Source organism: Xyrauchen texanus, chromosome 25 (genome assembly GCF_025860055.1).
Source record: "Xyrauchen texanus isolate HMW12.3.18 chromosome 25, RBS_HiC_50CHRs, whole genome shotgun sequence".
In the NCBI taxonomy this organism is placed as follows: Eukaryota; Metazoa; Chordata; class Actinopteri; order Cypriniformes; family Catostomidae; genus Xyrauchen; species Xyrauchen texanus.
This window is the reverse complement of record NC_068300.1, coordinates 6,783,729-6,810,423: the sequence shown is the minus strand read 5'-3', so window position 1 is coordinate 6,810,423 and position 26,695 is coordinate 6,783,729. Positions and strand designations below refer to the sequence as shown.

The 26,695-nt window shown below is 38.9% G+C and overlaps 2 protein-coding genes across 2 annotated transcripts in view; both read left to right on the top strand.

The window, feature by feature from the left end:
* LOC127619264 (uncharacterized) lies at positions 1-10,511 on the top strand. The gene is made up of 8 exons (XM_052092112.1): positions 1-200; positions 1,703-2,059; positions 6,135-6,158; positions 6,332-6,411; positions 8,840-8,945; positions 9,133-9,246; positions 9,725-9,916; positions 10,233-10,511. The coding sequence occupies exons 1-8, from the start codon at positions 80-82 to the stop codon at positions 10,295-10,297; spliced, it is 1,059 nt and encodes a 352-aa protein (XP_051948072.1). The 5' UTR covers positions 1-79; the 3' UTR covers positions 10,298-10,511.
* Positions 10,512-15,512: 5,001 nt separating this feature from the next.
* Positions 15,513-26,695, top strand: part of LOC127619070 (RING finger protein 150) — a 30,527-nt gene continuing 19,344 nt past the window's right edge. Inside the window, exon 1 of the mRNA XM_052091800.1 lies at positions 15,513-16,243. Within this exon, the coding sequence (XP_051947760.1) occupies positions 15,796-16,243 (448 nt within the window). The 5' untranslated portion in view covers positions 15,513-15,795. The remainder of the gene's footprint in view (positions 16,244-26,695) is intronic.

Sequence of the window (26,695 nt, the reverse complement as noted above, 5' to 3'; positions counted from 1 at the left end):
TGGTGCATTGCACGTATATTTGTGTGCTGCTGGCATCCTGTTCAGGCCACCGTGTGGTTGGCATGTTTCAAAGGCGACGATGACAAAAAAAAGAGCAGAAAACTCAGATGTAGTTTTGGTGGAGCTTGACAGTTTTTGTCTACCAAAGAAGAACATACTGATGAAGATGCACACTTACTGTGTACTATTACATGTGTTTGGTAAGTTACTTTCCATTCTTTCATTCAATACATTTTTGGGAAGAATTGGTGATGCAAAACAACGTTTTATAGAGTAGTCTATGAGCCTTAGCATATTTAACAATATTGGCTAATGCACTAATGTTTAAAACTGTATATATATAAGTGTATTCATATATCCATGCTTTAAAAAAAGAATAATACAATAAAAGCTATTTTTGTTATTGAATATATAGAATATAACGTTATACTCTGGGTTGTTTCCAAGTGTTAATGTAAATGTAAAAGTTAAATTGATTTGCTGTATAACCTTAAACACGTTAAAAACGTTCATTTTTTAATTGCACTTCTAAATTAAGTCATCACCCTTAATTGAACTGTGGAACGTTTTAACAAGCAATTTAATGTCTCTCATTCAAATTAAGTTTTATTGAGCCAACATGGTTGGATTAGGTCAAATGAACGTACTATAGTAGTACACTCAACTTTATTAGGTTTGTCAAACTTTATTTACAAAGGCTTATTGAATATTTGTTTTATGTTGATCCAACTTTATTTTATTTATAAGGAGAGTGAAACTGTTGCACTGTCAATTTAATAGCAACCGCTTAAAAATCTATGCAGCACTCGTACATTAACACCACAAAATAAGCATTCATGTAGTCTCAACTCAAATTGATTGAGTAAACTTCCATTTTAAAAAATGTAAATGGATAAAACGCAATGAAATCAATTTGTGACTAAATGTGCTAGAATTGTGCTGCTTTAGCTTATTCAAAGTTTACTTGAAGTAAATCCAACAAGCTGCAAAAATCATTTTTGGAGTACAATACAGACTAAAAGGGTTAGTTCACCCAAAAATGAAAATTATCCCATAATTTACTCACCCTCAAGCCATCCTAGGTGTATATGACTTTCTTCTTTCAGCCAAACACAGTTGGATTTATATTAATAAAATATCCTAGCTTTATTATTATTAACCCCCTGGAGCCGTATGGATTACTTTTTTGATGGATGGATGTGCTATTTTGGGCTTCAAAATCTAAGGTACCATTCACTCCCATTATAAAGCTTGGAAGAGCAGGATATTTTTTTATATAACTCCGATTGTGTTTGGCTGAAAGAAGAAAGTCATACACACCTAGGATGGCTTGAGGGTGAGTAAATTATGGGCTAATTTTCATTTTTGGGTGACCAAACCCTTTAATAACTATCCTATTTACCAGTTTCTTAAAATGGTTGGTTACACTTTATTTTTGTGTCCTTGTTACAGTCTACTTACTCAAGTAATTACTGATTATTACTACAGTAATTAACTTACTATAAGGTTAGGGTTAGTTGCTTGTAATTATGCATATTTACGTTATGACTACAGTCAATATATGTAATATGTGTCACAAGGACAGTGTCAAATAAAGGGTTAACTTTTAGCTATGTATCATTATCTATGAAAGATCTGCAGATAGCATTATATCATTAAAAATATTTGTATATATTGGGTCATTTTTTATTATGTTTTTCAGTTGCTCTTCTCCTGTGTGATTATGGGATGTTCTCCTCACCATCATCTTCATCATCATCATCATCATCATCCTCCTCCTCTTCAGAAGAATCAAGCATTGCGACCTCAAGCATTGCGACCTCAAGCATTGCGACCTCAATCATATCGACCGTCACCGCTTTAATTGCACAATCAACAACAGTCCGAAATTATTCTACTGTAACAATCACAGAGAAACTGACAGAAGATGACGATGACAATTTAGAGGAGGGCAGTACCACCATCAAAACAACCGAAACAACGTTCCATTCAACAGGACGTCCAGAGAGTCCCACGCACCATGTAGACGTGAAGATGTTCAATCCTACTGTCAGCAAAGGTTAGAGGGACATCGTAATTCTCAAAGCTGATTAAACGATTTGAAATTGGCAGCGTTGGTTGTCATTTATGGTAGTTTGTTTGGTGGTTTACATTTATGCTCAGTGTAGTGTTAACTAGTGTTTACCTTGGATGCGCTGGGGACAGTTTTTGGGGGAGGGGGGTTTGTGACTTCACAAAGTTCATGAATATTAATTAGGTTGAAAATGTATTAAATAGACATTCTTGTTGACCAACTCAAGTTCTCCAATATACATAATTGATTATGCATTAGTTATATAATTAATTTGATAACTGTATCCTTATATCTGCAACTGTTGGTCCAGGGATTTTGTTAGTCCACTAAAGTCCCACTTGGGGACTGATTGATGTTTTAGTAAAGTTTTCGCCACTAGTAAAAGGAGTTCCCGGATCTATTCTGTCCTACTATAACATTTAAAATAACAATCCAGTGCCAGATCACCACGTATAACACAAGAAAGAAATTAAAAGTCCTGCTGACAATATTACATGGAGAAAATATGAAAAATGTGTCATGCATTAGGGGCAAATTGCTGCCTTCTACTGGATTTTATATTATTTTTTATTAAAATGACCTGAAATTATAACTATAACCAATAGATTGCTGCAGAGGTCCACTCATTTGCTTGGTTGTAGCAAACAGAGAAGTTATGCATATTTAGGCCAACATTAGACATTAAAAAATCAAAATGTGCGTCCAATTTTAGCCTTCTTTTGGTTTGAGGTTGGTTTGAAGTGTTAGTTTTTGCAATGATGCCACATTATGATTGCTTACCGTGGTGTTACAAAGAGAAAACTTAGAGTAAGATATTTGTTTTCTATAATTTCTTTCAAACATCCCAATTCATTAACTCAGTAAAGTCAGTTAATACAAATATTAGTAAAACCAACAACTCACAGACACACAAAAAGTCATTTTTGATCAAATCTAGACAGCAGCATCACTCCAACACCTCATCCTTGAGTAATCATGCTAAATTGATCATTTGATACTTGAAAATCACTTGCCATTATATCAAACACAGTTTAAAGCTGTTTGGTTCATTAAATGAAGCTTAACATTGTCTTTGTGTTTGTTTTTGAGTTGTCACAGTATGTAATAGACTGGCATGTCTTAAGGTCAATATTAGGTCAAAAATGGCAACAGCTTTCTCTAGAAACTCGTCAGTCAAGAAACTCGTCATTGTTTTGAGGAATGAAGGCGATACAATGCTTGATAAAGGTGTAACTACAGTCTTCAAAGTCAAAGCACAACTGTCTCTAACAAGGACAGAAAGAGATGTGGAAGACCAGATGTACAACTAAACAAGAGGATAAGTACATCAGAGTCTCTAATTTGAGAAATAGACGCCTCACATGTCCTCCGCTGACGGCTTCATTGAATTCTACCTGCTAAACACCAGTTTCATGTACAACAGTAAAGAGAAGAGAAGGGGTGTCTTATGGGTAGAATTGCAAAGAAAAAGACACTTTTGAAACAGAAAATCAAAAAGGAAAGGTTCGAGTGGGCAAATAAACACAGACATTGGACAACAGATTATTGGAAAAGATTGTTACGGATCTTAAACCCCATTGAGCTTTTGTGGGATCAGCTAGACTGTAAGGTGTGTGAGAAGTGCCCGACAAGACAGACACACCTATGGCAAGTGCTACAGGAAGTGTGGGGTCAAAGGTCACCTGAGCATCTGGACAAACTTTCTATGATCAATTTAGCATGATTACTCAAGGATGAGGTGTTGGAGTGATGCTGCTGTCTCGATTTGATCAAAAAATACTTTTTCAAACAGTGATGATGCTGTTGTTTACATCAGTAATGTCCTGACTATAGCTTGAGATCATTTGAATGCAACTTTGGTGAATTAAAGTACCAATTTCTTTCTGAAACAGCAAAATCTGCACATCTGGCAAAATCTGTCAGCCAGTGTAATGTGTGTGTGTGTATGTGTGTGTGTGTGTGTGTGTGTGTGTGTGTGTGTGTGTGTGTGTGTTTGTGTGGTTTGGTTTTGGAGGTTTGAGAGGAAATTGATTTAGGTTATACACTAGTAGATACAAGGGCATTGTGCTATAAAGGTGGTTTATGAGGACAACCCATAATTAAAGAAAAGTGTGTGTGTGTGTGTGCAGAGAGAGAGAGAGTGTTTGTGTGTGTGTGTGCGAGAGAGAGAGAGAGAGAGAGTGTGTGTGTGTGTGTGTGTGTGTGTGTGTGTGTGAGAGAGAGATAGAGTGAGTGTGTGTATGTGTGTGTGTGTGTGCGAGAGAGAGTGTGTGTGTGTGTGTGTGTGTGTGTGTGTGTATGTGTGTGTGTGTGTGTGTCTGTTAGGGTTGCCCCTAAAATACGGGATCGTCCTGTTTTTAAAGACGGAAATTTGCGTCCTGTATCGAATCAATACATCCCATATTTGAAGCTGGTCAGATGGTGTTACAATGAAGTCGTTCAAGATCATTCATTTAACATTGATGTTCATTGTACATGTTGCCTAATGTGGGTAAGGGACCATCTAAAAAGCCGGGGGGCCCCTATGCGGTGGATTTGTTGCATACCCCATTATTGCGCCCCTGTGTTCACGCATAGTGAATTCTGATAATTGTCATACAGAAAATGAACGTGATATAGTTGTCATTTATGTAAATATAGCACTCATTTGTTTTGTAATACACAAAGAAATAGAGATCCTGTGATAGTCTGAGATCGTCAATCCGCGCATCTTATCACGTGACTCGTTGAGCGCGTTACCGTGGAGACCTAGTGCTTGTGGGGGCTTCACGCTATTCTCCGCGGCATCCACGCACAACTCACCACTCGACCCACCGAGAGCAAACCACATTATAGTGACCTCGAGGAGGTTACCCCATGTGACTCCACCCTCCCTAGCAACTGGGCCAATTTGGTTGCTTAGGAGACCTGGCTGGAGTCACTCAGCACGCCCTGAACAGTCGGCGTCAATGCTCACTGAGATACCCAGTCCCCCTGTTACACTATTCTGAAGAGAAAGGTTGAGGAATATTAAACAGCTGAGATATGCATTTAAGGGTTAAATAATATATTGGTATTGTTTTCGCATTACAGTAGAAGTATGTGAGAGAATGAGATTGCATTAGGGTTTGAGGGGTCTTATTTGTTATTAACATAATGTAACAATCCAAAAAATAAAAATACAGAAACAAATATTTTTGTATTTTTGATGTAAGTTTTTCAATGGTGCGGTAACTAAAACCTACCAAATGTGTCTGACAAGTTTTGAAAATACATTCACAGAGTAAAGAGTGTCATTCTGAGATCTGAGTGGTTTAAAGTGTGTGTGAGTGTGTGTGTGTGTGTGTGTGAGCGTGTATTTATCACTTTGTGGGGACCAAATGTCCCCATAAGGATAGTAAAACCCGAAATGTTTGACCTTGTGGGGATATTTTGTTGGTCCCCATGAGGAAAACAGCTTATAAATCATACTAAATTATGTTTTTTGAAAATGTAAAAATGCAGAAAGTTTTCTGTGAGGGTTAGGTTTAGGGGTAGGGTTAGGTTTAGGGGATAGAATATAAAGTTTGTACAGTATAAAAACCATTATGTCTATGGAAAGTCCCCATAAAACATGGAAACACAACATGTGTGTGTGTGTGAGTGTGTGTGTGTGTGTGTGGGTGAGAGTTTTCTGCAAGTTTTTGATTGCACACTTGCCACATCAGGAACATGTCTCTGCTCTTACTTAAAGGGACAGAGCACCCAAAAATCATAATTTTGTCACCCTCATTGAACCTTTTAAAACCCACAGACATTCTTTGTTCCAGAATGACCAAGCTGCTCTTTTCCATACAATGACAGGAAGTTATATGGACTCCTTTTATTATGCTTTAAGGTGCTTTTTTTGTCCTTTTGGAGATTCTGCTAAACTTCTGCAGGTTCTGAAAGGTTCTATGAACTTTCAATTTCAATGCACTCATACCAAAGTTAATTGCTTTTAAATACATGATTTCATCATAAATATATGATTCGGACTAACTCAACTATTTCTCCGTGTATTGTCAGTATTTCTGATGGGGTGTTTGTTTCTTTTTTGCAGATAATTCAGGACAATACACAGGAGGTGAGCCTGCCTGATTCTCTACACACAGATACCGTCATAATGTTCTTAATTTCCTTGTAAATGCACCTTGAAACACTCTGTATTTTCACATGAATTGCACATTTATTTTGAATAATGACAATTTTCACTGTACACTGAAAACCATATCAACAAATATCCATATAAATTCACAGGCATCATCGTTTTGATCTTCATTCTGATTCTTATCATACTTCTTCTTGGCATCTTGTATTTTCTGAGAAAGAAAGGAAGGGTAAGACTTTATTTTTCATTTAATTTGTCTTTCAACACTAAACACGTAACTGCTGCATATCGTGACACACTCTCAGCCAATCAGAAGATATGTGATGTTTAATATACTGTACAGCTATGTAGAGCGGGATTTGGACCAATGAGATTTCAAAGTGGGCGGTACTATTTAGCAATGTGTTAGCATATTGCTAAGCTAACTACATGATACTCTTAATATGCATTTACAAATATACAGAACACTAATATAGTGCATTTTTAAATGGATTTAATTTTTATTTTAATATTTCTTCAGATATAAATAGGTCAGCTTGTTGCGCAATAGTTTTTGTATTTTCAAACACATTTCTCAACACAACTTTGGTAAAGTGTGAGTGGCAGGGTCAATTTAAGGGGGTCGCACACCGGAAGTGCCCAGTGGATGACATGACACGTTATAAAATTCGTAACTATTATTTGCTACAAATGGTACGCACACACCGCCAATGCTCGGCATCAAAACACTGCAGTGCCATGAGCGCAACTCGCATAGTTTCCCAACGCTCTTACGCCAGACTGTTAAACAGAGGCCAACTGAGTGAATTGGAAAGCATGCAAATTTGGCTTCTAATTTAAATATCAGCATTTTAATATATCGATACCTCCAAAAAATAGATCAATAATCAATATATTGATATTTTTTGACATCCCTAGTGAACATGCACTAGATTGACGTCTTTGACCATAGCTCGGATTTTCGCTGTTTTCAGTGTCTCGCGCAGGAGCAACATGTTTCATTGATACGACGCCACGCCATTTTAAAATGTGCCACGAGACACCATCATTCTGTTCATATATTTTGCCTTGCTGAAACATTCTCTACACAAGTATGTTAACACAGATTATTCTAGTTACGAAAGCTCGATTTCTTGCATTGTTGTGTACCAAAATGTGTCAGACCGCAATACATAACACAACGCAAGAACACGTTGAATTTTCAACATTAAAACAAGGTGCGCTATAGCAAGATTAGGGTGAACTGTCCACTTCTACGGTGAGTTTTCTCTTTCAAGTCAATAGCTGTCCTGGCGGAGCAACAGTTTGAAGGGAATATTGCTGTGCAAGTCTTTATAGCAACTTGCCTGAATAATAACACATCCAGTTTTAATGGAGACTTTTGAAGGTAACTCTATCGCCCCCTTGAGCACTGAGGTTTGTTACCGCCATTTGTTAACATTTATGCATTTGGCAGACGCTTTTATCCAAAGCGACTTACAGTGCACTTATTACAGGGACAATCCCCCCGGAGCAACCTGGAGTTAAGTGCCTTACTCAAGGACACAATGGTGGTGGCTGTGGGGACTGAACCAGCAACCTCCTGCTTACCAATTCCGTACCTTAGCCCACTACACCAGCACCATGTTCAACCGGACAGCGCATCAGTAATGCGTTGGCCAAGCGCTTGCATCTGCATACACGTACTTGTGTAAAGTATGTTTTTGGCCTAAGGCAGCGTCATTTTGCTGCCTACTGTTTAGAAACAGTGAGCTCGTTTACCAAGATACCAGGAAGCCCTTTATTGCAAGAAAGCTGCTTAAATCTGGAAAGAGGCATTCTTGTTTACATACACTGTGTTCGCACCTTTCACTCTACTCCTGTATACATGCAGCTCGTCAGTAAGCAGCTTTCTCCACAGCAACTTCATTTTCTGTGACGCTTGAGTAAAAAAACCAAACACGGGATCTGAGGAAGACTTCGCTATTTTAATCTCGGTTGCTTCGCTTTATTTCCTAGAATTGTTGCTGTTTTTTTACTTAACTTTCCATCCTGGCACTCAGTGGAATTGTACTGCATCAGTGGGGGTTTCCCTCTTGTCTAAAACTCTGGGATTCCCCCAGTGCATATACTGTAAGTGGACGTGAGGGACCGTCGATATTTTACATTGGTCGGTATATTCTATAGTGAATGTGATTTTCATTTTTCCCACTGTTCTCCCAGAAATGTTGAATTATTTCCATTGTGTTGACATGGTGTTGGGCTCATCCAATGATGTTAGTTATCCGGTCTGTTCCACTCACATGTGTCCTCTTCAAAAACCTGTAAGAATGCCGCAAATGCATTTACATGGCCACATAACCTGGGTGTGTTAAACCGCTTTCTCTTAACCCTTTAAACGGAGTAAGGAAAATGGCGTTCCTTGTGAGCACACCTATGATGCAGTCTAGGTAGGCAGCTCACTAAGGTTTGCAACAGAGTCCGTGTTTAGACACTGAACATTGACAGAAGTTTGCTTATATTCACTTAAATGACTATGTCTAAAATTATACATTTCTTGTCAATTATTTTGTTTGTTAGTTTGTCATCGATAAGGAAATGTAATAGCTATTACTATGGTGACAGTTTCATCAATCAATGTCATTCAACACCTATCTAACCTCCAATTCTTATTGTAGAGTTACTCGTTTGACCTTACTCGTGCCAGCGGCCCCCCAAATGACTACGATACACCTCTGAGGAGCGTGGAACAGCAATGTGCAAGCTATGAACAAACCAACAAAGGCAAGAATAATTCGACACAGATTACTATTTGAAATACCGCTGTATATGACGTTCAACGCATTTTAAGTGAGGAAGAAATGATTCTTAATTGCTCAACATGATTTATTTGTCTATACTATTTTTGCCATCTCTCTGGTCAATAATTAAATACCAACCTGTTCATCTCTCCGTATGTGTCTCTGTTCAGATTCGCCGGTGTGTCTGGACTTCATACAAGAAGACAAATCAGAGGAGAAGTCCAGTCCGATAGCCAATGGGTGCACAGGAGAGAAAAACGAACAAACACCTGATTCTGAAAATGGTAAAGACCAAGCCAAAGTTTGCTCGCATGTATCCTTCACAGATAAAGCAATCTCAGAACACATGTCAAGACATCGGACAGAATGGAGGAAAATATACATTTGAAATATACTCATATTTTACCAAGAGCTTCTCTTGGTGGTTACTATTATCCAATGTAACATTATCCTTGGAAGGGGAACGAATGGGTCGTTTGAGCTCACTTTAATGTAGAGGTCGACCCGATACTGGATTGTTCTGAAAACGATAACAAATGTGTTGGAAGAAAGCTGATAACCGATTAATCCAGAGGCTTCAGTCCTAGTCTAGCATGCTGCCCACGGAAACAACAAAACTGTCGATGTTGATTTCTGCTGATAACCGATGGTTCTAAAAGCAACTATCGGTGCCGATTAATCGGCAAAAACGATAAATCAGTCGACCTAGACTTTAATGTTTTCCATAGTCATGACAAAGTCTTTCTATCCATTATCTTAAAGAACAGCAGAATGTCCCAGAAGAGAACAGTTTCCCCTCGAGCCAAAGCCTCACGCCGCCAATGAAGAAAGTGGCGTTTAATCTGGATCTGGATCTGGATCTGATCGGAGGAGAAACCGAGATGAACAGTTCGACAACAGTCGACAGCAATGATGCTGTGCAAAATGAAAACAACAATAATGTAACCACTGCGGGTCAGTTCAGGCAGAAATACAGTCGATTCAAAGTCGACAAATGCATTATGTATTTGGGTAGTTGACATGACATTACAAACAGATATGCACTTTCCCATATACATATGTATATCTGCAGGCGGGTGGGCATTAATTCTCCAGAACAGCTGATTTCATACTTAGCAGATATGAATATTTAATGTATGTAAATCTATGCCAAATTATAAATTTTTAGAAGTGTCTCAGAGATATGAGTGTGTGTTTAGTGTAAAATGAATATTGGTCTATGCATATATTGTTATATTGACATTTGTAACGTGTGCTTTGTGTATTACAGGGAGAGGAGCATCAGAGGAGCTGTTTACCGAAATTAATCTAGACGAGCCAAGGGAACACGCATAATAGTCTATGTCAAAAATGGCAGCCGAGATGTCAGGACCTTGATACCAAGATTAAAACTATATCTACATATGCTTAGGAGAACACAGTACATACTTTCATCTACTGTAAATGGAAATTGTTTACTGTACATAACTCATGATATCATGGAATCATTTGATAAAGATTGTGTGAAAATAATTGTACTTTACAAATGTTCATTAAAAATGATTTGATAAACACCTTATTTTTTCCCAAATCCAAGGTAGGATTTGCATGTGTTATTCTTTACAGAAAAGGCATTCCTAGAACACATTGGCAAACATTCCCCCAACACGGTGGACGAGTTGAGAGCAATATTAATTACACATACTTTCATAGTAGTTCAATTTAATTTTCCTTATCTGTTAAAAAAATAATTAAAAAATGTCGTAAACGTCTCGTAAAATAGAGGATCGTCCCGTATTTAAAGATGAAATGATGTGTCCCGAATTTAAACTTGGTCAGATTGCGTCATGGTGAAATCGTTCCAGATCGCCAATTTAACATTGATATAAGTTGGAAATTTTGCCTAAAGTGGGTAAGGGACCATCTGAAAAGTCCACACATTGCGCTAAAACATGCTAATACTGTGGAGGGTGGGTAAGGGACCGTCTGAAAAGTCCACACGTTGTGATAAAACGTGCTAATACTGTGGAGGGTGGGTAAGGGACCATCTGAAAAGTCCACACATTGCGCTAAAACTGTGATCAATAAGATGTACAAAATTGCACAGATCGAACAATGTAGGAACACAATCACTGAGTCCTTAAAGGAGACCTATTATGCCCCTTTTTACAAGATGTAATACAAGTCTCAGGTGTCCCCAGAATGTGTCTGTGAAGTTTCAGCTCAAAATACCCCACGGATCATTTATTATACCATGTTGTAAATGTCTCTTTTTGGGTGGAATCAAAAACACACTGTCTCTTTAAATGCAAATGAGCTGTTGCTCCTCGCCCTATCATGGCTCTAGTGAATACAATCAGAGACAATGCTAACTTTAGCTGCATTAGCCGTGGAATCAGCTGACAAGCACATTCGGAAAGGCGATTTGCTAACATTCACAAAATATAAAGTGCGATACATCTTCAGGATATAAAGCTGGAACAGAGAATACATTTTTTTATATTGACACTCATTCACAAAGCAGTCCGGTGTAAAATGATTTCCACAAACATACACACATTTTTGTATATTTTGGGGCACATTTCCTTCAAAAACAAAACTTGTCCACTGCGTCTTCAGTGGCTCTGATGTCGGGAGTACATGAAGACTCTTATGTTCACCTTTACAGCCAACAACACAACACTTATGAGACATTATTCATCTTCTCACTGTAAACAATGGTGGACTGTGTGTCGATCACTCAGGGGAGGAGCTATGATAATAGGGTGGAGTCCGTCACCAGTTGTGGGCGTGGCCTGCTCTAATGTGACATCACTTTAGAGCAGAAACGAAAGCCATTCATTTTGACACACTGTTTTTTGATTAATAGACATATAAGAAAGAGGAGTGGGTGGACTTTTACACACTGCCGACTCACATTTATGTACAAACACCATGTAAAAGTGACTTTTGCATAATAGGTCCCATTTAAGACAAGTCCCATTTTTTCAACAAAAAAAATTATAGAAAAGAACGCCATAACTAAGGATATCTAAAGATAGCCGAAGGGACTTCCCAATCTGAAGAGAGCCGCTGAAGGAAAATGTAAAGATGGTGCTAGCACAAGTAAAATATTAAATTTACATGTAATCTTAAACTCTAGGGGGGTGGACAACTACCTAATCTGTTGGTTTTAGAGTGTTTTTTAAGAACCAGGTGCGATAAAAAGATTTTGTGAGAAAATATGATGTGAGATAGCACTCCCTGCTGGTGTTTGAGTGAGCTGCAATAGACAGAAATGAAGACGGATATGTTTATGCTCGGTTTTGTTCTTCCATATAGCTCACTTTTTCTAGGCAGGTGAATGCTGGACGACAGTGGTAGTCTCCAAGGAAGTGGCAGAGTGGTCCTGACTTCCATTTTGGGTTTTGTTGTTGTGGTTTGTGCTCACTTGGGATCACATATTTTATCTTCAGCAGACAGCAAAGGCGAGAGAACAGATGGAAATGCGCATCACACACACGCTCTCAGACCACACACACATGCTTATTAGCTATACAAACATGCTTATACAGGACCATCTGCACCCTATAGACCTCAACTCAAGGGACTCAAAACAGAGACATTCGGGAAACATGAAAGGTTAAAAGAAGCAAAAGTTAAACCTCTTAAGACAACAAAGCACACGTTGATGTTGGGGTGTGCGGTCTTCCTGGGTCCAATGTTTGTATACATATTCAGATGTCTGAATATTCATAATGTCCCTTACAAAAACACCAAAACTAGCCACTAACTTGCAGCAAATTTGTCGCTCGTTACTTTCACATGCAAATAAGCATTTGATTCACCACAAATGTTTGCCAGAAGTTTGCAGCTAGTGGTGGACCTCCGGCAAACCATTGGCAACAATGGACAATTTGCCGCAAGTTTGCCACGAAGCTCATTTGCATGTGAAAATGATCAGTGCGGCAAACTTGCCATGAACTCTGGGTTTTCTATACAATGGAGCGTGTAACCCCTGCTGAAAAAAAAAGAGCTAAAACCAGCCTAAAGCCCAAAGTATACTTCAGTTTCGACGCAAACGCTAAGAATCTTCGTTCAAAAGAACGCTAGCCTTTCGAGGTATACTCCATTTGGCTGTACGCGCATACACGAGCAGTTGGCGCATGCGTGCTACCATTTGCTATGAGATACCGGACTATTTCTCTTTAGGAATTTAGAGCCATAAAGATGTCTTTATAGTCCTTCAGACTCGAGTTTTACAAAGGTATCTCCTGACCTCCTCACACAGGCGCTCTTGAAGTGCACATCAACTGTTCGAGACCTTCGTCTCCTGTTGTTTAGCGGCGATTACATCTTCTGACGCCTCTTTGTGAAAGCAAAGGCTCAACTGTGAAGTGCTGCCACCTTGTGGACCCACTAATTAGTGCAAATCATTTTGTCAGTTGTAGTAAAATACAGTCATAGTGCATATTCACTCTCAGTCAAAAGAGTATATTTTGAAAGGCAACGTGGTGGACCGAGTGCGATCCGATCCGCCGATAAACGAAGTATACAAGGGCCTTGAGCGTCCGCGTCTAATTGAAGACAAAGAATACTTTGGGCTTAAGCTGGTTTGGCTGGTCTTAGCTTGTTTAAGCTGCTCATAGCTGGTTTAAATTGTTCTCCCAACCTGGCCATCTTTCAAGGGCCAAAAACCTCTAAAACCAGCCAAATGACCAGGTTGGAAGACCAGCTGAAAACAGTCAAACCAGCTTAGGCTTGTTTTAGCAGTTGTTTTATTTTCAATGATGTTTAGCACTTGTCGTAGCATTTCAAAGCATTTTTAGGATTGTCTAATAAAAACATTAAAGTTCATGTCCGAATAATGGGTTGCCAACGGTCCCATATTAGCCTGAACATCCCGTACTTCAGGTACAACATTTCTGACAGTCCCTTAGAGATTGGGTGAAACTCTCGAAGAAATGCATATGCATAAATATATATATATATACACATACCGATCAGTCACAACATTATAACCACCTGCCTAATATCGTGTAGGTCCCCCTCGTTCACCAAAACTGCTCTGACCCGTCGAGGCATGGACTCCACAAGTCCCCTGAAGGTGTCTTGTGGTATCTGGCACCAAGACGTTAGCAGCAGATCCTTCAAGTCCTGTAAGTTGAGAGATGAGGCCTCCATAGATCGGACTTGTTGGTCCAGCACATCCCATAGATGCTCAATCGGATTGAGATCTGGGGAATTTGGAGGCCAAGTCAACACCTTGAACTCTTCATCATGCTCCTCAAACCATTCCCGAACAATTTTTGCAGAGTGGCAGGGCGCATTATCTTGCTGAAAGAGGCCACTGTCATCGGGGAATCCATTGCCATGAAGGGGTGTACATGGTCTGCAACAATGTTTAGGTAGGTTGTACATGTCAAAGTACAACCACATGAATGCCAGGGCCCAAGGTGTCCCAGCAGAACATTGTCCAGAGCATCACACTGCCTCTGCCGGCCTGCCTTCTTCCCATAGTGCATCCTGCTGCCATCTCTTCCCCAGGTAAACAAATTTTCAGCAATTTGTGCTCCATTAGCTTTTCTGTGGGATCGGACCAGACGGGCTAGCCTTCGCTCCCCACTTGCATCAATGAGACTTGGGCACCCATGACCCATGACCCTGTCACCGGTTCACCAGTTGTCCTTCCTTAGACCACTTTTGATAGGCTAATCACTGCATACCAGGAACACCCCACAAGTCCTACCATTTCAGAGATGCTCTGACCCAGTCGTCCAGCCATCACAATTTGGCCCTTGTCAAAGTCACGCAGATCCTTACGCTTGCCCAGTTTTACTGCTTCCAACACATGAGATTCAAGAACTGACTGTTCACTTGCTGCCTAATACTGTATATCCCCCCAAAAAATCACAGTAACTACTGAAAAGTTAATTACGAAATGGCGAGAAGTACTTGAAAATTATACTTGTTCTCAAAACTGTTGCTTTTTAACAATGTTTGGACTTTTCAGACACTCCCAAAGTGATTAGTGAATCTCTTGAAAATGTCTCTCATATTTATCCCCCAAAAATCACAAGAAAAATATAAAAGATTATATTTTGCTTAACGAAATTGATGCCTATTAAGATTTTTGCATTGTGACATTTTATTTTAAGCACATTCCTCCACTCCCCCAAAAATCTAATATTATAATGCAATAACATGTTTGTACTACAGTAATGTAAATCATATTCATACAAATATGTTTTTTATTCAACTACACATATATTAAATAAATAATTAAATATAATACATCAAATAGAAATACTTTATTATGCATTATTACACATTTATTTCACTCTATTAATACATTAATATGGAGTACGTATATTTATTTAAAATCACAGTGCTTAAAGTTAATTACGAAACGGAGAGAAGTGAGAATATAAAATATATTTTGTCCTTACTGTTGCTTCATAGGCAAGATGGTTCAACGCTTAAACCAAATGGTGTAATTTTCCGACAGTCCCTTAATGGGCATGCGCAGATCGTCGCTCCGCCGCTAGTGGCCGCTGTTTGCTGATTTTGCGCTCCGGATTTTTCTCTATAACAGCAGCTGAGAACCGTAAACATCGGTCACAATGCCGCCGTTCGCGCCGCTCCATCTCGCGTTTACACCCGACCAAAGCGTTTCTCATGCATGCAACAGGCATTAGACTTTATTAAAGAAACTACGGGGGCGTTTAAGTTTGTCGTTTTATATAAATCGATTATGATTATCGAATATTGGGACGCATGACGCGGTCGAGACGCACAAAGAGAGATTATGGAGTGAACGCGCGACCTCGATAATCATCGTTATAACAACAACAACAACAATAATAAATAATATTATGGCGTCTGTGATCCGGACTTGTCGTAGTTTGGCTCTGTCCACCTGGCTGCTGTCCTTCTGTTTCGTGCATCTGCTGTGTTTGGACTTCACGGTGGCGGAGAAAGAGGAATGGTACACGGCGTTCGTCAATATCACCTACGTGGATCCGGACACGGCCGAGGTCCGGACGGAAAAGACGGAGTGCGGCCGTTATGGGGAGCACTCGCTCAAACGCGAGGCCAGAGGCGTGTTGGCGATGCCCGCCGCGACGCAGGACAGACACGCGTGCGACCCGAACACCAGATTTACGCCGCGCGGACACGGCGCGTGGATTGCGCTCATCGGCACGGGGAACTGCACGTTCAAAGATAAAATCAGACACGCCGTTGGACACAACGCATCAGCTGTGGTCATCTTCAACGTAGGGTCTCTCAACCCTAATGAGACCATAACCATGCCGCATCCAGGTGAATGCATACCAGTTATGCTACATGAATGTGTGTGTCAGTACTGCATATCTTAGTTCTGGCTGTGTGTGACAGTAAATGCATTTATGCTTGCGTGTTTATGTGTGATAGAAAGCTATATGCATATTATATGTACTCAACCATGTACACAAGTGCAACAGTGGGTGAAAGTCTTGGGTGCAGTTCCAAGCAACAGAGCAGTATGACTATTACAATCACAACATTATTTACACAACTTACATATCTGTTACATATCTGGTTATGAGTGATGGTGTATACATTATTCCATATGTAATTATGAATGATGGTGAATGTATGTCATGTTATACATGCTGGTAAATGCATGAATGCATTTCTGGTTATAAATGATGGTAAATGCATAAATTTACATCTGGTTATGTGTGATGGTAAGTGCATGAATGCATTTCTGGTTATAAATGATGGTAAATGCATTCATTTACATCTGGTTATGTGTGATGTAAGTGCATGAATGCATTTCTGGTTATAAATGATGGTAAATGCATAAATTTACATCTGGTTATGTGTGATGGTAAGTGCATGAATGCATTTCTGGTTATAAATGATGGTAAATGCATAAATTTACATCTGGTTATGTGTGATGGTAAGTGCATTAATGCATTTCTGGTTATACATGATGGTAAATGCATTCATTTACATCTGGTTATGTGAGATGGTAAGTGCATTAATGCATTTCTGTTATAAATGATGGTAAATGCATTCATTTACATCTGGTTATGTGAGCTGGTAAGCGCATTAATGCATTTCTGGTTATAAATGATGGTAAATGCATTCATGTACATCTGGTTATGTGAGATGGTAAGTGCATTAATGCATTTCTGGTTATAAATGATGGTAAATGCATTCATTTACATCTGGTTATGTGTGATGGTAAGTGCATTAATGCATTTCTGGTTATAAATGATGGTAAATGCATGAATGCATTTCTGGTTATAAATGATGGTAAATGCATAAATTTACATCTGGTTATGTGTGATGGTAAGTGCATGAATGCATTTCTGGTTATAAATGATGGTAAATGCATTCATTTACATCTGGTTATGTGTGATGTAAGTGCATGAATGCATTTCTGGTTATAAATGATGGTAAATGCATAAATTTACATCTGGTTATGTGTGATGGTAAGTGCATGAATGCATTTCTGGTTATAAATGATGGTAAATGCATAAATTTACATCTGGTTATGTGTGATGGTAAGTGCATTAATGCATTTCTGGTTATACATGATGGTAAATGCATTCATTTACATCTGGTTATGTGAGATGGTAAGTGCATTAATGCATTTCTGTTATAAATGATGGTAAATGCATTCATTTACATCTGGTTATGTGAGCTGGTAAGCGCATTAATGCATTTCTGGTTATAAATGATGGTAAATGCATTCATGTACATCTGGTTATGTGAGATGGTAAGTGCATTAATGCATTTCTGGTTATAAATGATGGTAAATGCATTCATTTACATCTGGTTATGTGTGATGGTAAGTGCATTAATGCATTTCTGGTTATAAATGATGGTAAATGCATTCATTTACATCTGGTTATGTGTGATGGTAAGTGCATGAATGCATTTCTGGTTATAAATGATGGTAAATGCATTCATTTACATCTGGTTATGTGTGATGGTAAGTGCATTAATGCATTTCTGGTTATACATGATGGTAAATGCATTCATTTACATCTGGTTATGTGAGATGGTAAGTGCATTAATGCATTTCTGTTATAAATGATGGTAAATGCATTCATTTACATCTGGTTATGTGAGCTGGTAAGCGCATTAATGCATTTCTGGTTATAAATGATGGTAAATGCATTCATGTACATCTGGTTATGTGAGATGGTAAGTGCATGAATGCATTTCTGGTTATAAATGATGGTAAATGCATTCATTTACATCTGGTTATGTGTGATGGTAAGTGCATTAATGCATTTCTGGTTATAAATGATGGTAAATGCATTCATTTACATCTGGTTATGTGTGATGGTAAGTGCATGAATGCATTTCTGGTTATAAATGATGGTAAATGCATTCATTTACATCTGGTTATGTGTGATGGTAAGTGCATTAATGCATTTCTGGTTATAAATGATGGTAAATGCATTCATTTACATCTGGTTATGTGTGATGGTAAGTGCATTAATGCATTTCTGGTTATAAATGATGGTAAATGCATTCATTTACATCTGGTTATGTGTGATGGTAAGTGCATGAATGCATTTCTGGTTATAAATGATGGTAAATGCATTCATTTACATCTGGTTATGTGTGATGGTAAGTGCATTAATGCATTTCTGGTTATAAATGATGGTAAATGCATTCATTTACATCTGGTTATGTGTGATGGTAAGTGCATTAATGCATTTCTGGTTATAAATGATGGTAAATGCATTCATTTACATCTGGTTATGTGTGATGGTAAGTGCATTAATGCATTTCTGGTTATAAATGATGGTAAATGCATTCATTTACATCTGGTTATGTGTGATGGTAAGTGCATTAATGCATTTCTGGTTATAAATGATGGTAAATGCATTCATTTACATCTGGTTATGTGTGATGGTAAGTGCATTAATGCATTTCTGGTTATAAATGATGGTAAATGCATTCATTTACATCTGGTTATGTGAGATGGTAAGTGCATTAATGCATTTCTGGTTATAAATGATGGTAAATGCATAAATTTACATCTGGTTATGTGTGATGGTAAGTGCATGAATGCATTTCTGGTTATAAATGATGGTAAATGCATTCATTTACATCTGGTTATGTGTGATGGTAAGTGCATTAATGATGTATGGTTATGTTTGATGGTAAATGCATTAATGCATTTCTGGTTATACATGATGGTAAATGCATTCATTTACATCTGGTTATGTGTGATGGTAAATGCATTAATGCTTATCTGGTTGTAAATTATGGTGAATGTGTTAATTTATATCTGTTAAGTGTGACGTAAATGCGTTAATTTATATCGGTTATGTGTGACGGTAAATGCATTAATTTATATCTGGTTATAAATGCTGGGGAATGCATATCTGGTTATAAATGATGGTAAATGCATTAATGTATATCAGTTCATAAGTGATGATAAATGCATTAATGTACCTGGTTATGTATGATGGTGAATGGATTATATATGGTTATGCATGGTGGTAAGTGCATGTGTTTTGTGTAATGGTGAATGTATAGGAGAATGAATGTAGTGTGTACAAAAATAAGGGTCTTTTTATACTTTTATAGTGAAGATTACAAGCAGTTGCTCAGAAACGTCTGATGCAAACAAAGGCTGCTAATGGTTGGATTATTAAAGGCACTTTACAGTACAGGGTTCATGTTACAATGAATCATATTAATGTAAACAATGTGTAATTGTTAAAGTTTGTTGTCATTACTATGGTAATTAATTATAGTAACATGTAAAACAAGTAGCATGGGACTCAAATGCCACTAAGACATGAGTGTTTGCCAATTTCATTTGTTTAGTAAGTATATTTAAGGAGTCCCAAAAACTTGCATGCTCCAGGAAAGGGTTTTAAGGTTCGTTTCGGTACATTCACAGTGTGCCTGGTGGTTTTATGGGGGTCAGAGGTGTGGTTGGAGTGTTTCACACCAGAATTTCCAGTGCCCCAGCTGTGTTTGAACAGAATGCTGATTTAACCATTCTAGTCGAGCCTGAACACCAAGATTCTCTCATTCATGACTTCCAGATGTGAGAACACACCTGGATGTCATGAATGAGAGAAGCTTGATGTTCAGGCTCGACTAGAACAGTCAAATCAGCATTCTGTTCATTCCACACACCTCTCAGTGGAAACTGTCACTGTGATCTCTTTATCTAGTGACTCAATCTGTTTCGTCTCATTGTAAAAATGTTGCTCATTTAGTTCCTCCCTTCTACCTAAATATTTCTGTTTCTCTTTTCATGTATGATCTCTATCTCTCGCTGACACTCTCTATCTATCTCTCTTTTACTTTCAGTCTCTCTTGTTTGGTGTCTTGTTTGAAATGTATTTAGAGTTGTAAGGTTTTCTGTAAGGTTTGGTTGTTATACAAAGTTGCAAATTGCTTAGAGAAGCACAAGTTGATAGGAAGGTGAAAGAGTGGTGAACAAGAATTATTAATAAAAATATTTTTTTTGTAGAGAAGAAAGACAAGTCAAGTGCTCATGAAAGGGATGCATCTTTAGATGTTGGTGGCTATAGTGGCTATAGGTGGCTATAGAATCTGCTGCTCAGGTGGGGTTTGGAAGGTCATTAAACCTGCGATTTAATGGATGAAGTGAAGGTCTGGGAAAGTGATTTTGTGCATCTGTGAGATGGTACCATGAGGTGCCGCTCACCCGCTGATAGGGCTGGATATCGAGTTCAATACATTTTAGGCACTGACCGAATTGCCTCAAAACAATCGAGTATCGGAAAACATCTTTTCGTTCGGTCCCAAATTTCAATACCTAAGGGGTTAATCTCATAGACGTCAGTGATAAGCACGTAGCATGCTAGATGTGTCCAAATCTAAAGTGCCGGTGATTGGCTGTGTTTAGGCATCAAGGTAAAACACTAGTTTACGCTGGTTACACCCAGAGACAAGGCTCACACGTGAGGCTGTAGTGTGAAAGCGTCTCAACCCCCATACATGTGATAGATGTGGAAAAGATCAAAAGTGTGGCTACATTTCACCAGGCTCGATGTCAACAGCGCGCAATGCAATATTTGCAACAAGATAATCACTGCCAAGACTGGCAACATGACAAATTTGACGAAGCACTTGACAGTGCACTGAATAAACTTAAGAGCAGAAAGTTGCTCCGTCTTCGACTGCAAGACCGAGTCGGTGCAGTCATCCTCTCAGTGTCCTGCCGCAGAGCTTCCTTGAATATGCCCACCACACGCGTTCTCCTTCAAAACTACTGATGAATGCAGCAGTGCTATGATTGGGACACCGACAGGTACGGTTAACGTTTAGTAAACAAACCAACAAACCAAATCGGCTAACTTGTAGTGGTAAATGCTTCTGTACATGTTAAATAAAATGTTTTTGAACGATACCCAGCCCTACCCACTGATCTTAAGCTCCTGGAGGGCACATAGACTTGAAGTAGTGAATAAAGATAGGGTGCAGTTTCAGTGGTTGTTCTGTAAGCAAGCATCAATACCTTGAATTTGATGCGAGCAACCACTGAGAACCAGTGCAGTTTGATGAGAAGTGGCTTGATGTGCGCTCCCTTGGTCTCCTTAAAGACCAATCGCACTGCTGCATTCTGGATCAGTTGCAGGGGTTTGACTATACATGCAGGAAGTCCTGCCAGAAGAACATTATAGTTGTCTACTCTAGATTAGGGTTGCAACGGTATGAGATTTTCACGGCGTGATAACAGTCTCAGAAAATATCACGGTATTACACAATTATTATTATCAGTGAAAACAGAAGGGTTATTTTATTTATCTATTTATTTTTGAGCAAACACTTTATTATAATTGAAACTTGAAACCATTTATTTTATTGAAGTATGTGTAAAAAAAGTCTCCCTTTTGAAAATAAATAAATGAAAGCTAACAGAATTATATTGATAAAAAATATAATGTAACTATAACATGTTATATAACTAAAGCATGTTAGTTTATATGTTAAATGAACTACTAAATGAAAAATAACATCAGCTGTGTTAGCTTTTAAAGTAATGTCCTATGATTATTAACAGTTAATATATACTGTAGGTGCACGACAGTGAGGCAGACTGCTCGTGTCTGTACCTTTAACTCAGTGTTTCTCAACTGGTTTTGCTTCAGGACAGATTTTACATTGGACATCAAATGTCGACCTGCCATAGATTAAACATAACCTGTTTTTAATATATCCTGGGTTGCATTTCCTTTTATGTTGTAGAGTTTTGTTCATGGTTTTCCAGTACAAGGACATGTATCAAGTGACATTATTTTTGTTGTTGATGTCAAAATCTACAGGAAGTTGTCTCTCCCCCTTTTAAGAGCATATTTACTTATATGAGCCCGTTATTATCCCTTTTGTTACCTAATATTAAATATTTATACACATATTACACAGAAGGAAAGGCTCCTCGTTACCATGGTTAGGTCAGTGTGCTAGTCTTAAATAATAGTACTAATAATAAACTATTTATGTATTTATGAAAAATAAATTCTAGCTGAAACACATCTTGAAACTTTAACTACAGCTGCCACTGTTGATATAAAATGAGGTCTAATAGATTCTACCTTTAGATTATTTCATATGAAACTGAAACATTTTGTCAAAACATAACAGTTACTTTTACTCATGTAAAATCCTGAAACACATTTGTAAAGGTGATGGTGTGTAATTTTTTATTTATTTATTTTTTGGCGCATAGCACAGTGTTGCTCTTTTCCTCAGTGCTGTTTGGCATGTCAGGGCTGCTGCTGTTTGAGAGATTCAAATTGACAATCTCCGTAACACTTTAAACTAGAAAAGTGTCACTAAAATTGAAATTGATCACTTCAGTTTTGATATCTGCGCTCCGCAATATCGAGGGAAGCCCGGTTGTTGAACGTGCGCGCCAGAGAGAAGAGCAGATCATGATCACGAGCTCGTTACACTCGCGAAAGTGCAGATGAGAAGCCTTTACCTGATTGCGAGATTATCCTTAAATCTGCCTCGGCAGGTAAATACTCGATCACTTGTGCGGCCGCCGAAATATCTTCAATGGGAGAAGTTACCATGGCATTGTTATTTCCCTGCTGTCCACGACCCAGTCCGAATAGACCAGTTGAGAAACACTACTTTAACTCACACACACACACTCATGTCAGACCCCCTCGCCTCGCTTCTCTCTGACATCTGCCGCATGTGTGTGTGTGGCGCAAGTTGACGAGTCTGACAGGCAGTCGAGGAGGAAAGGAGATGCGCACGTGCAAGTGAGAATCTCCGTCCGTTTGCATTTTTTTCTCAATACCGTAGATAAGCAAATGTACATGGTATGAAAACCGTCAATTTTCAAACCGTGGTATACCGTGAAACCGGTATACAGCTGCAACCCTAGTCTAGAGATAACAAGAGCTCGGACAAGGAGTTCATGCTCAGATAGGAAGGGTCTGATCTTCCTAATGTGATAAAATGCAAATCTGCCTGATTGGGCTCTTCTTGGGCAATGTGGTCTGTGAAGTTTAACTGATCATCAAACACAAACACGGATGTCATGAATGAGAGAAGCTTGATGTTCAGGCTCGACTAGAACAGTCAAATCAGCATTCTGTTCATTCCACACACCTCACAGTGTGATCTCTTTATCTAGTGACTCGATCTGTTTCGTCTCATTGTAAAAATGTTGCTCATTAATGGCGCTTTTCCACTACACAGTACCAGTTCGCCTCGGCTCAACTTGACTCGACTTTGTTTGGTTTTCCACTGTGTAAAAGTTGTACCTGTACCTGCTTTCGGGTACTTTTTTTCGTACCACCTCCGGCGAGGTTTTGAGCGGGCTGAGGCGATACTAAAATGTTACGTAAAAACAATGCTGACTGCTGATTGGTCAGAGAGAATCGTCACTATTCACTGCGTCATCATTGCGCGCGCCAGACGGAGTATCCAGAATAACTCCGCCATTTTTAAATAGTTTGCACAGATATAGCCTACAAAAATATTATTATGGCACAGCGGGAGCGACATTTACAGATGGCACTCGATGATGCAGCACATGCCCGAGAACTCGAAGCGGCTTTAAGGTGAGAGGAGATTGCTGCAATGTCGTCCTTCAACCAGGCCTTTCTGGGAACCCTGAGCCAGCTTGTCCAGGCACTGAACCGGCGGGATGCTGTTCCACCGCCCCTGGACTGAAACCCCTTTGTTTATTTTAATTAAATGTTTGCACTACATGTAACATATGTATATAGTTGGATGTGTGAATTTATATTAATATTATATTTTTTTCTATTTGTATGCGTGTTTAAATAAAACCTTTTTGAAACTTATTACAAACAGTGTCTTTTTTTGATGGTTTGCTTTTTTACAAGGGTTTGAACAAGTATTTTCAGATTGTATACTGTGATAACCTTTAATGAAAAACAGCAGAGACAACATATTTAATGATAATGTATTTATTTAGCAATTAAAATAACGCATCAGACCCTCTCGTACATCTCTGCCCTCCTCCTCAACACCCTGTGTGTTACGTACGCTGCGGTACGTATTTTGTTTTGCGTGTATGTCTGTACTTTGTTTCAGGTGTGGAATTCATTGGAAGCTCCGCCTGTCAAATCTGCTGACGTCAGGAACCGCGCCACCAATCGCCTGTCGCCGTGTGGTTTATGAATGGCTCTGACTACAATGGCGCGTCGACAGACTCTGGGTTTGAGAGAGAGCCTGCACGCTCGGTGAGGACGGTTCTCTCTTTTGAGAGACCAGTCTGAGAGGCTGAACAGTGTCTGGGGTTCGCTGCTGTCACGATCTGGCAGTTAGATCCGTTTCTCTTTGTTTGTGCTGGAACGTGTTGGTGCTCTTGATATGTGCGTTCTTTATGTGCTTGTGCACGGCTAAATGTTTGCTGCTTTCTCATGACATTGTCATCTCAGTTCCCGTTCAACTCCATGTAGACTGGCGGGAGAGGTTGTGAGTCAGGTAAGCAGGTCGCGACCTACATTTGCACACGCAGTTGATAATGAGATGTATTAGACGCACTAGTGTTAGGAGTGGTGCTACCTATGTATGTTTTGTTTGTTTAGTTAGGGTAGTTTTAGTTATAGCGTCTCGACGCTGAAGATATTTCTTTCTACATCTTTTGTTGATAGTTAGTTTAGTTCTTTAACTTTAGTTAGAGGATTGTTTTTTTGTTATATTTAGTTTTTTGATTTAAGCACCACACTCTTGCTCCCTCCTCTCCACCAGATTGTCTGTTGATCTGATTCTTCTGGCTACGTTGTATTACCTTATGATTTTATTATATTACTATTTCACTACTACTTCACTTTATTGCAGTTGAAGAATTAAAAAACCTTTTCAACTAAATTGTGGGTTGTTGTCTAATCCTTTTCTTTTGCAATTCCCATACCATATTGACACACATGAGCGCAAAACTTTTGTTATGTCTAATAACATTCCTAGATAAATAACATCTATAACGAGGGACGTAACACTGTGCCACTGCCACCACAGGCTCTGCTGCTGCAGGTGCATCCCAGTCATTGTCATAGTCCTCTCCGTGACTCTCACAAAGGTTATGCAAAGCACAGCAAGTAAGAATCATAGATTTCACAATTGTAACATCACAGTCATTTCTTTTCATGAGGCAACGCCACCTTCCCTTCAGTCTACCAAAAGCGTTTTCAACCACTACCCGTGACATATTTTCTTGTTGTAGATCTGCTGTTCTACTGTCAGCCGTCCAGTGTCAGTGAATCGGTAGCTCAGTTGAAAGCCCAAACAGACGGTCTGCCGCGGCGACTTCGCAAAGCTAAACAGATCTGAAACACATAAACCATGCACATTTTAGTACGTAATACTGGTAGCTATAAAGTTGATTAAATACTTTGCATATAGTATAGTATTTACACATATGCAAACGTTAGCTATGTTAGCATAACTTAACCTCTTGCGTCGGCTGTGAACAACCGGATTAGATCTCGTAGTCTGAACTCTGTAGTAATTCCCAAACTCTCCTGTTTTTTTCAGCAGTGTTTCGTTTTGCTGCCCTCAGCCTCTCATGAAACAACGTTTGTCTTCTTGCTGTGAGAAACAGCCACATCCCGAGGATCAAAAACAGCATACACTCGAGTTCCTCCATTGTCCTGTGTGTGTGTGGGTAGCGGATGTGTGTCGCGTATAAGATTACGTCACGGCAGTTTCCTGCGGTGTCGCTATGACGACCGGGTATTATTTGTGGCGGTACTGTCTGCAATGGAAAACGGAGCGAAAAGCGAGCCGAGTCGAGGCAAGCCGAGGCGAGCTGGTACTGGTAATGGAAAAGCGCCATTAGTTCCTCACTTCTACCTAAATATTTCTGTTTCTCTTTTCATATATGATCTCTATCTCTCTCTCTCTGACACTTTCTAACTATCTCTCTTTTACTATCAATCTCTCTCGTTTGGTCTTGTTTGAAATGTATGTAGAGTTGTAAGGTTTTCCTTCTAAGGTTTACATTTATTTATTGCTTGTGTATTTGCTTATAGAATTTAAATGTTCCTTCTTTTCGTGACTTTTAGTGGCAGGTACAGTGAGGAAAATAAGTATTTGAACACCCTGCTATTTTTCAAGTTCTCCCACTTAGAAATCATGGAGGGGTCTGAAATTGTCATCGTAGGTGCATGTCCATTGTGAGAGACATAATCTAAAAAAAAAAATCCAGAAATCACAATGTATGATTTTTTAACTATTTATTTGTATTATACAGCTGCAAATAAGTATTTGAACACCTGTCTATCAGCTAGA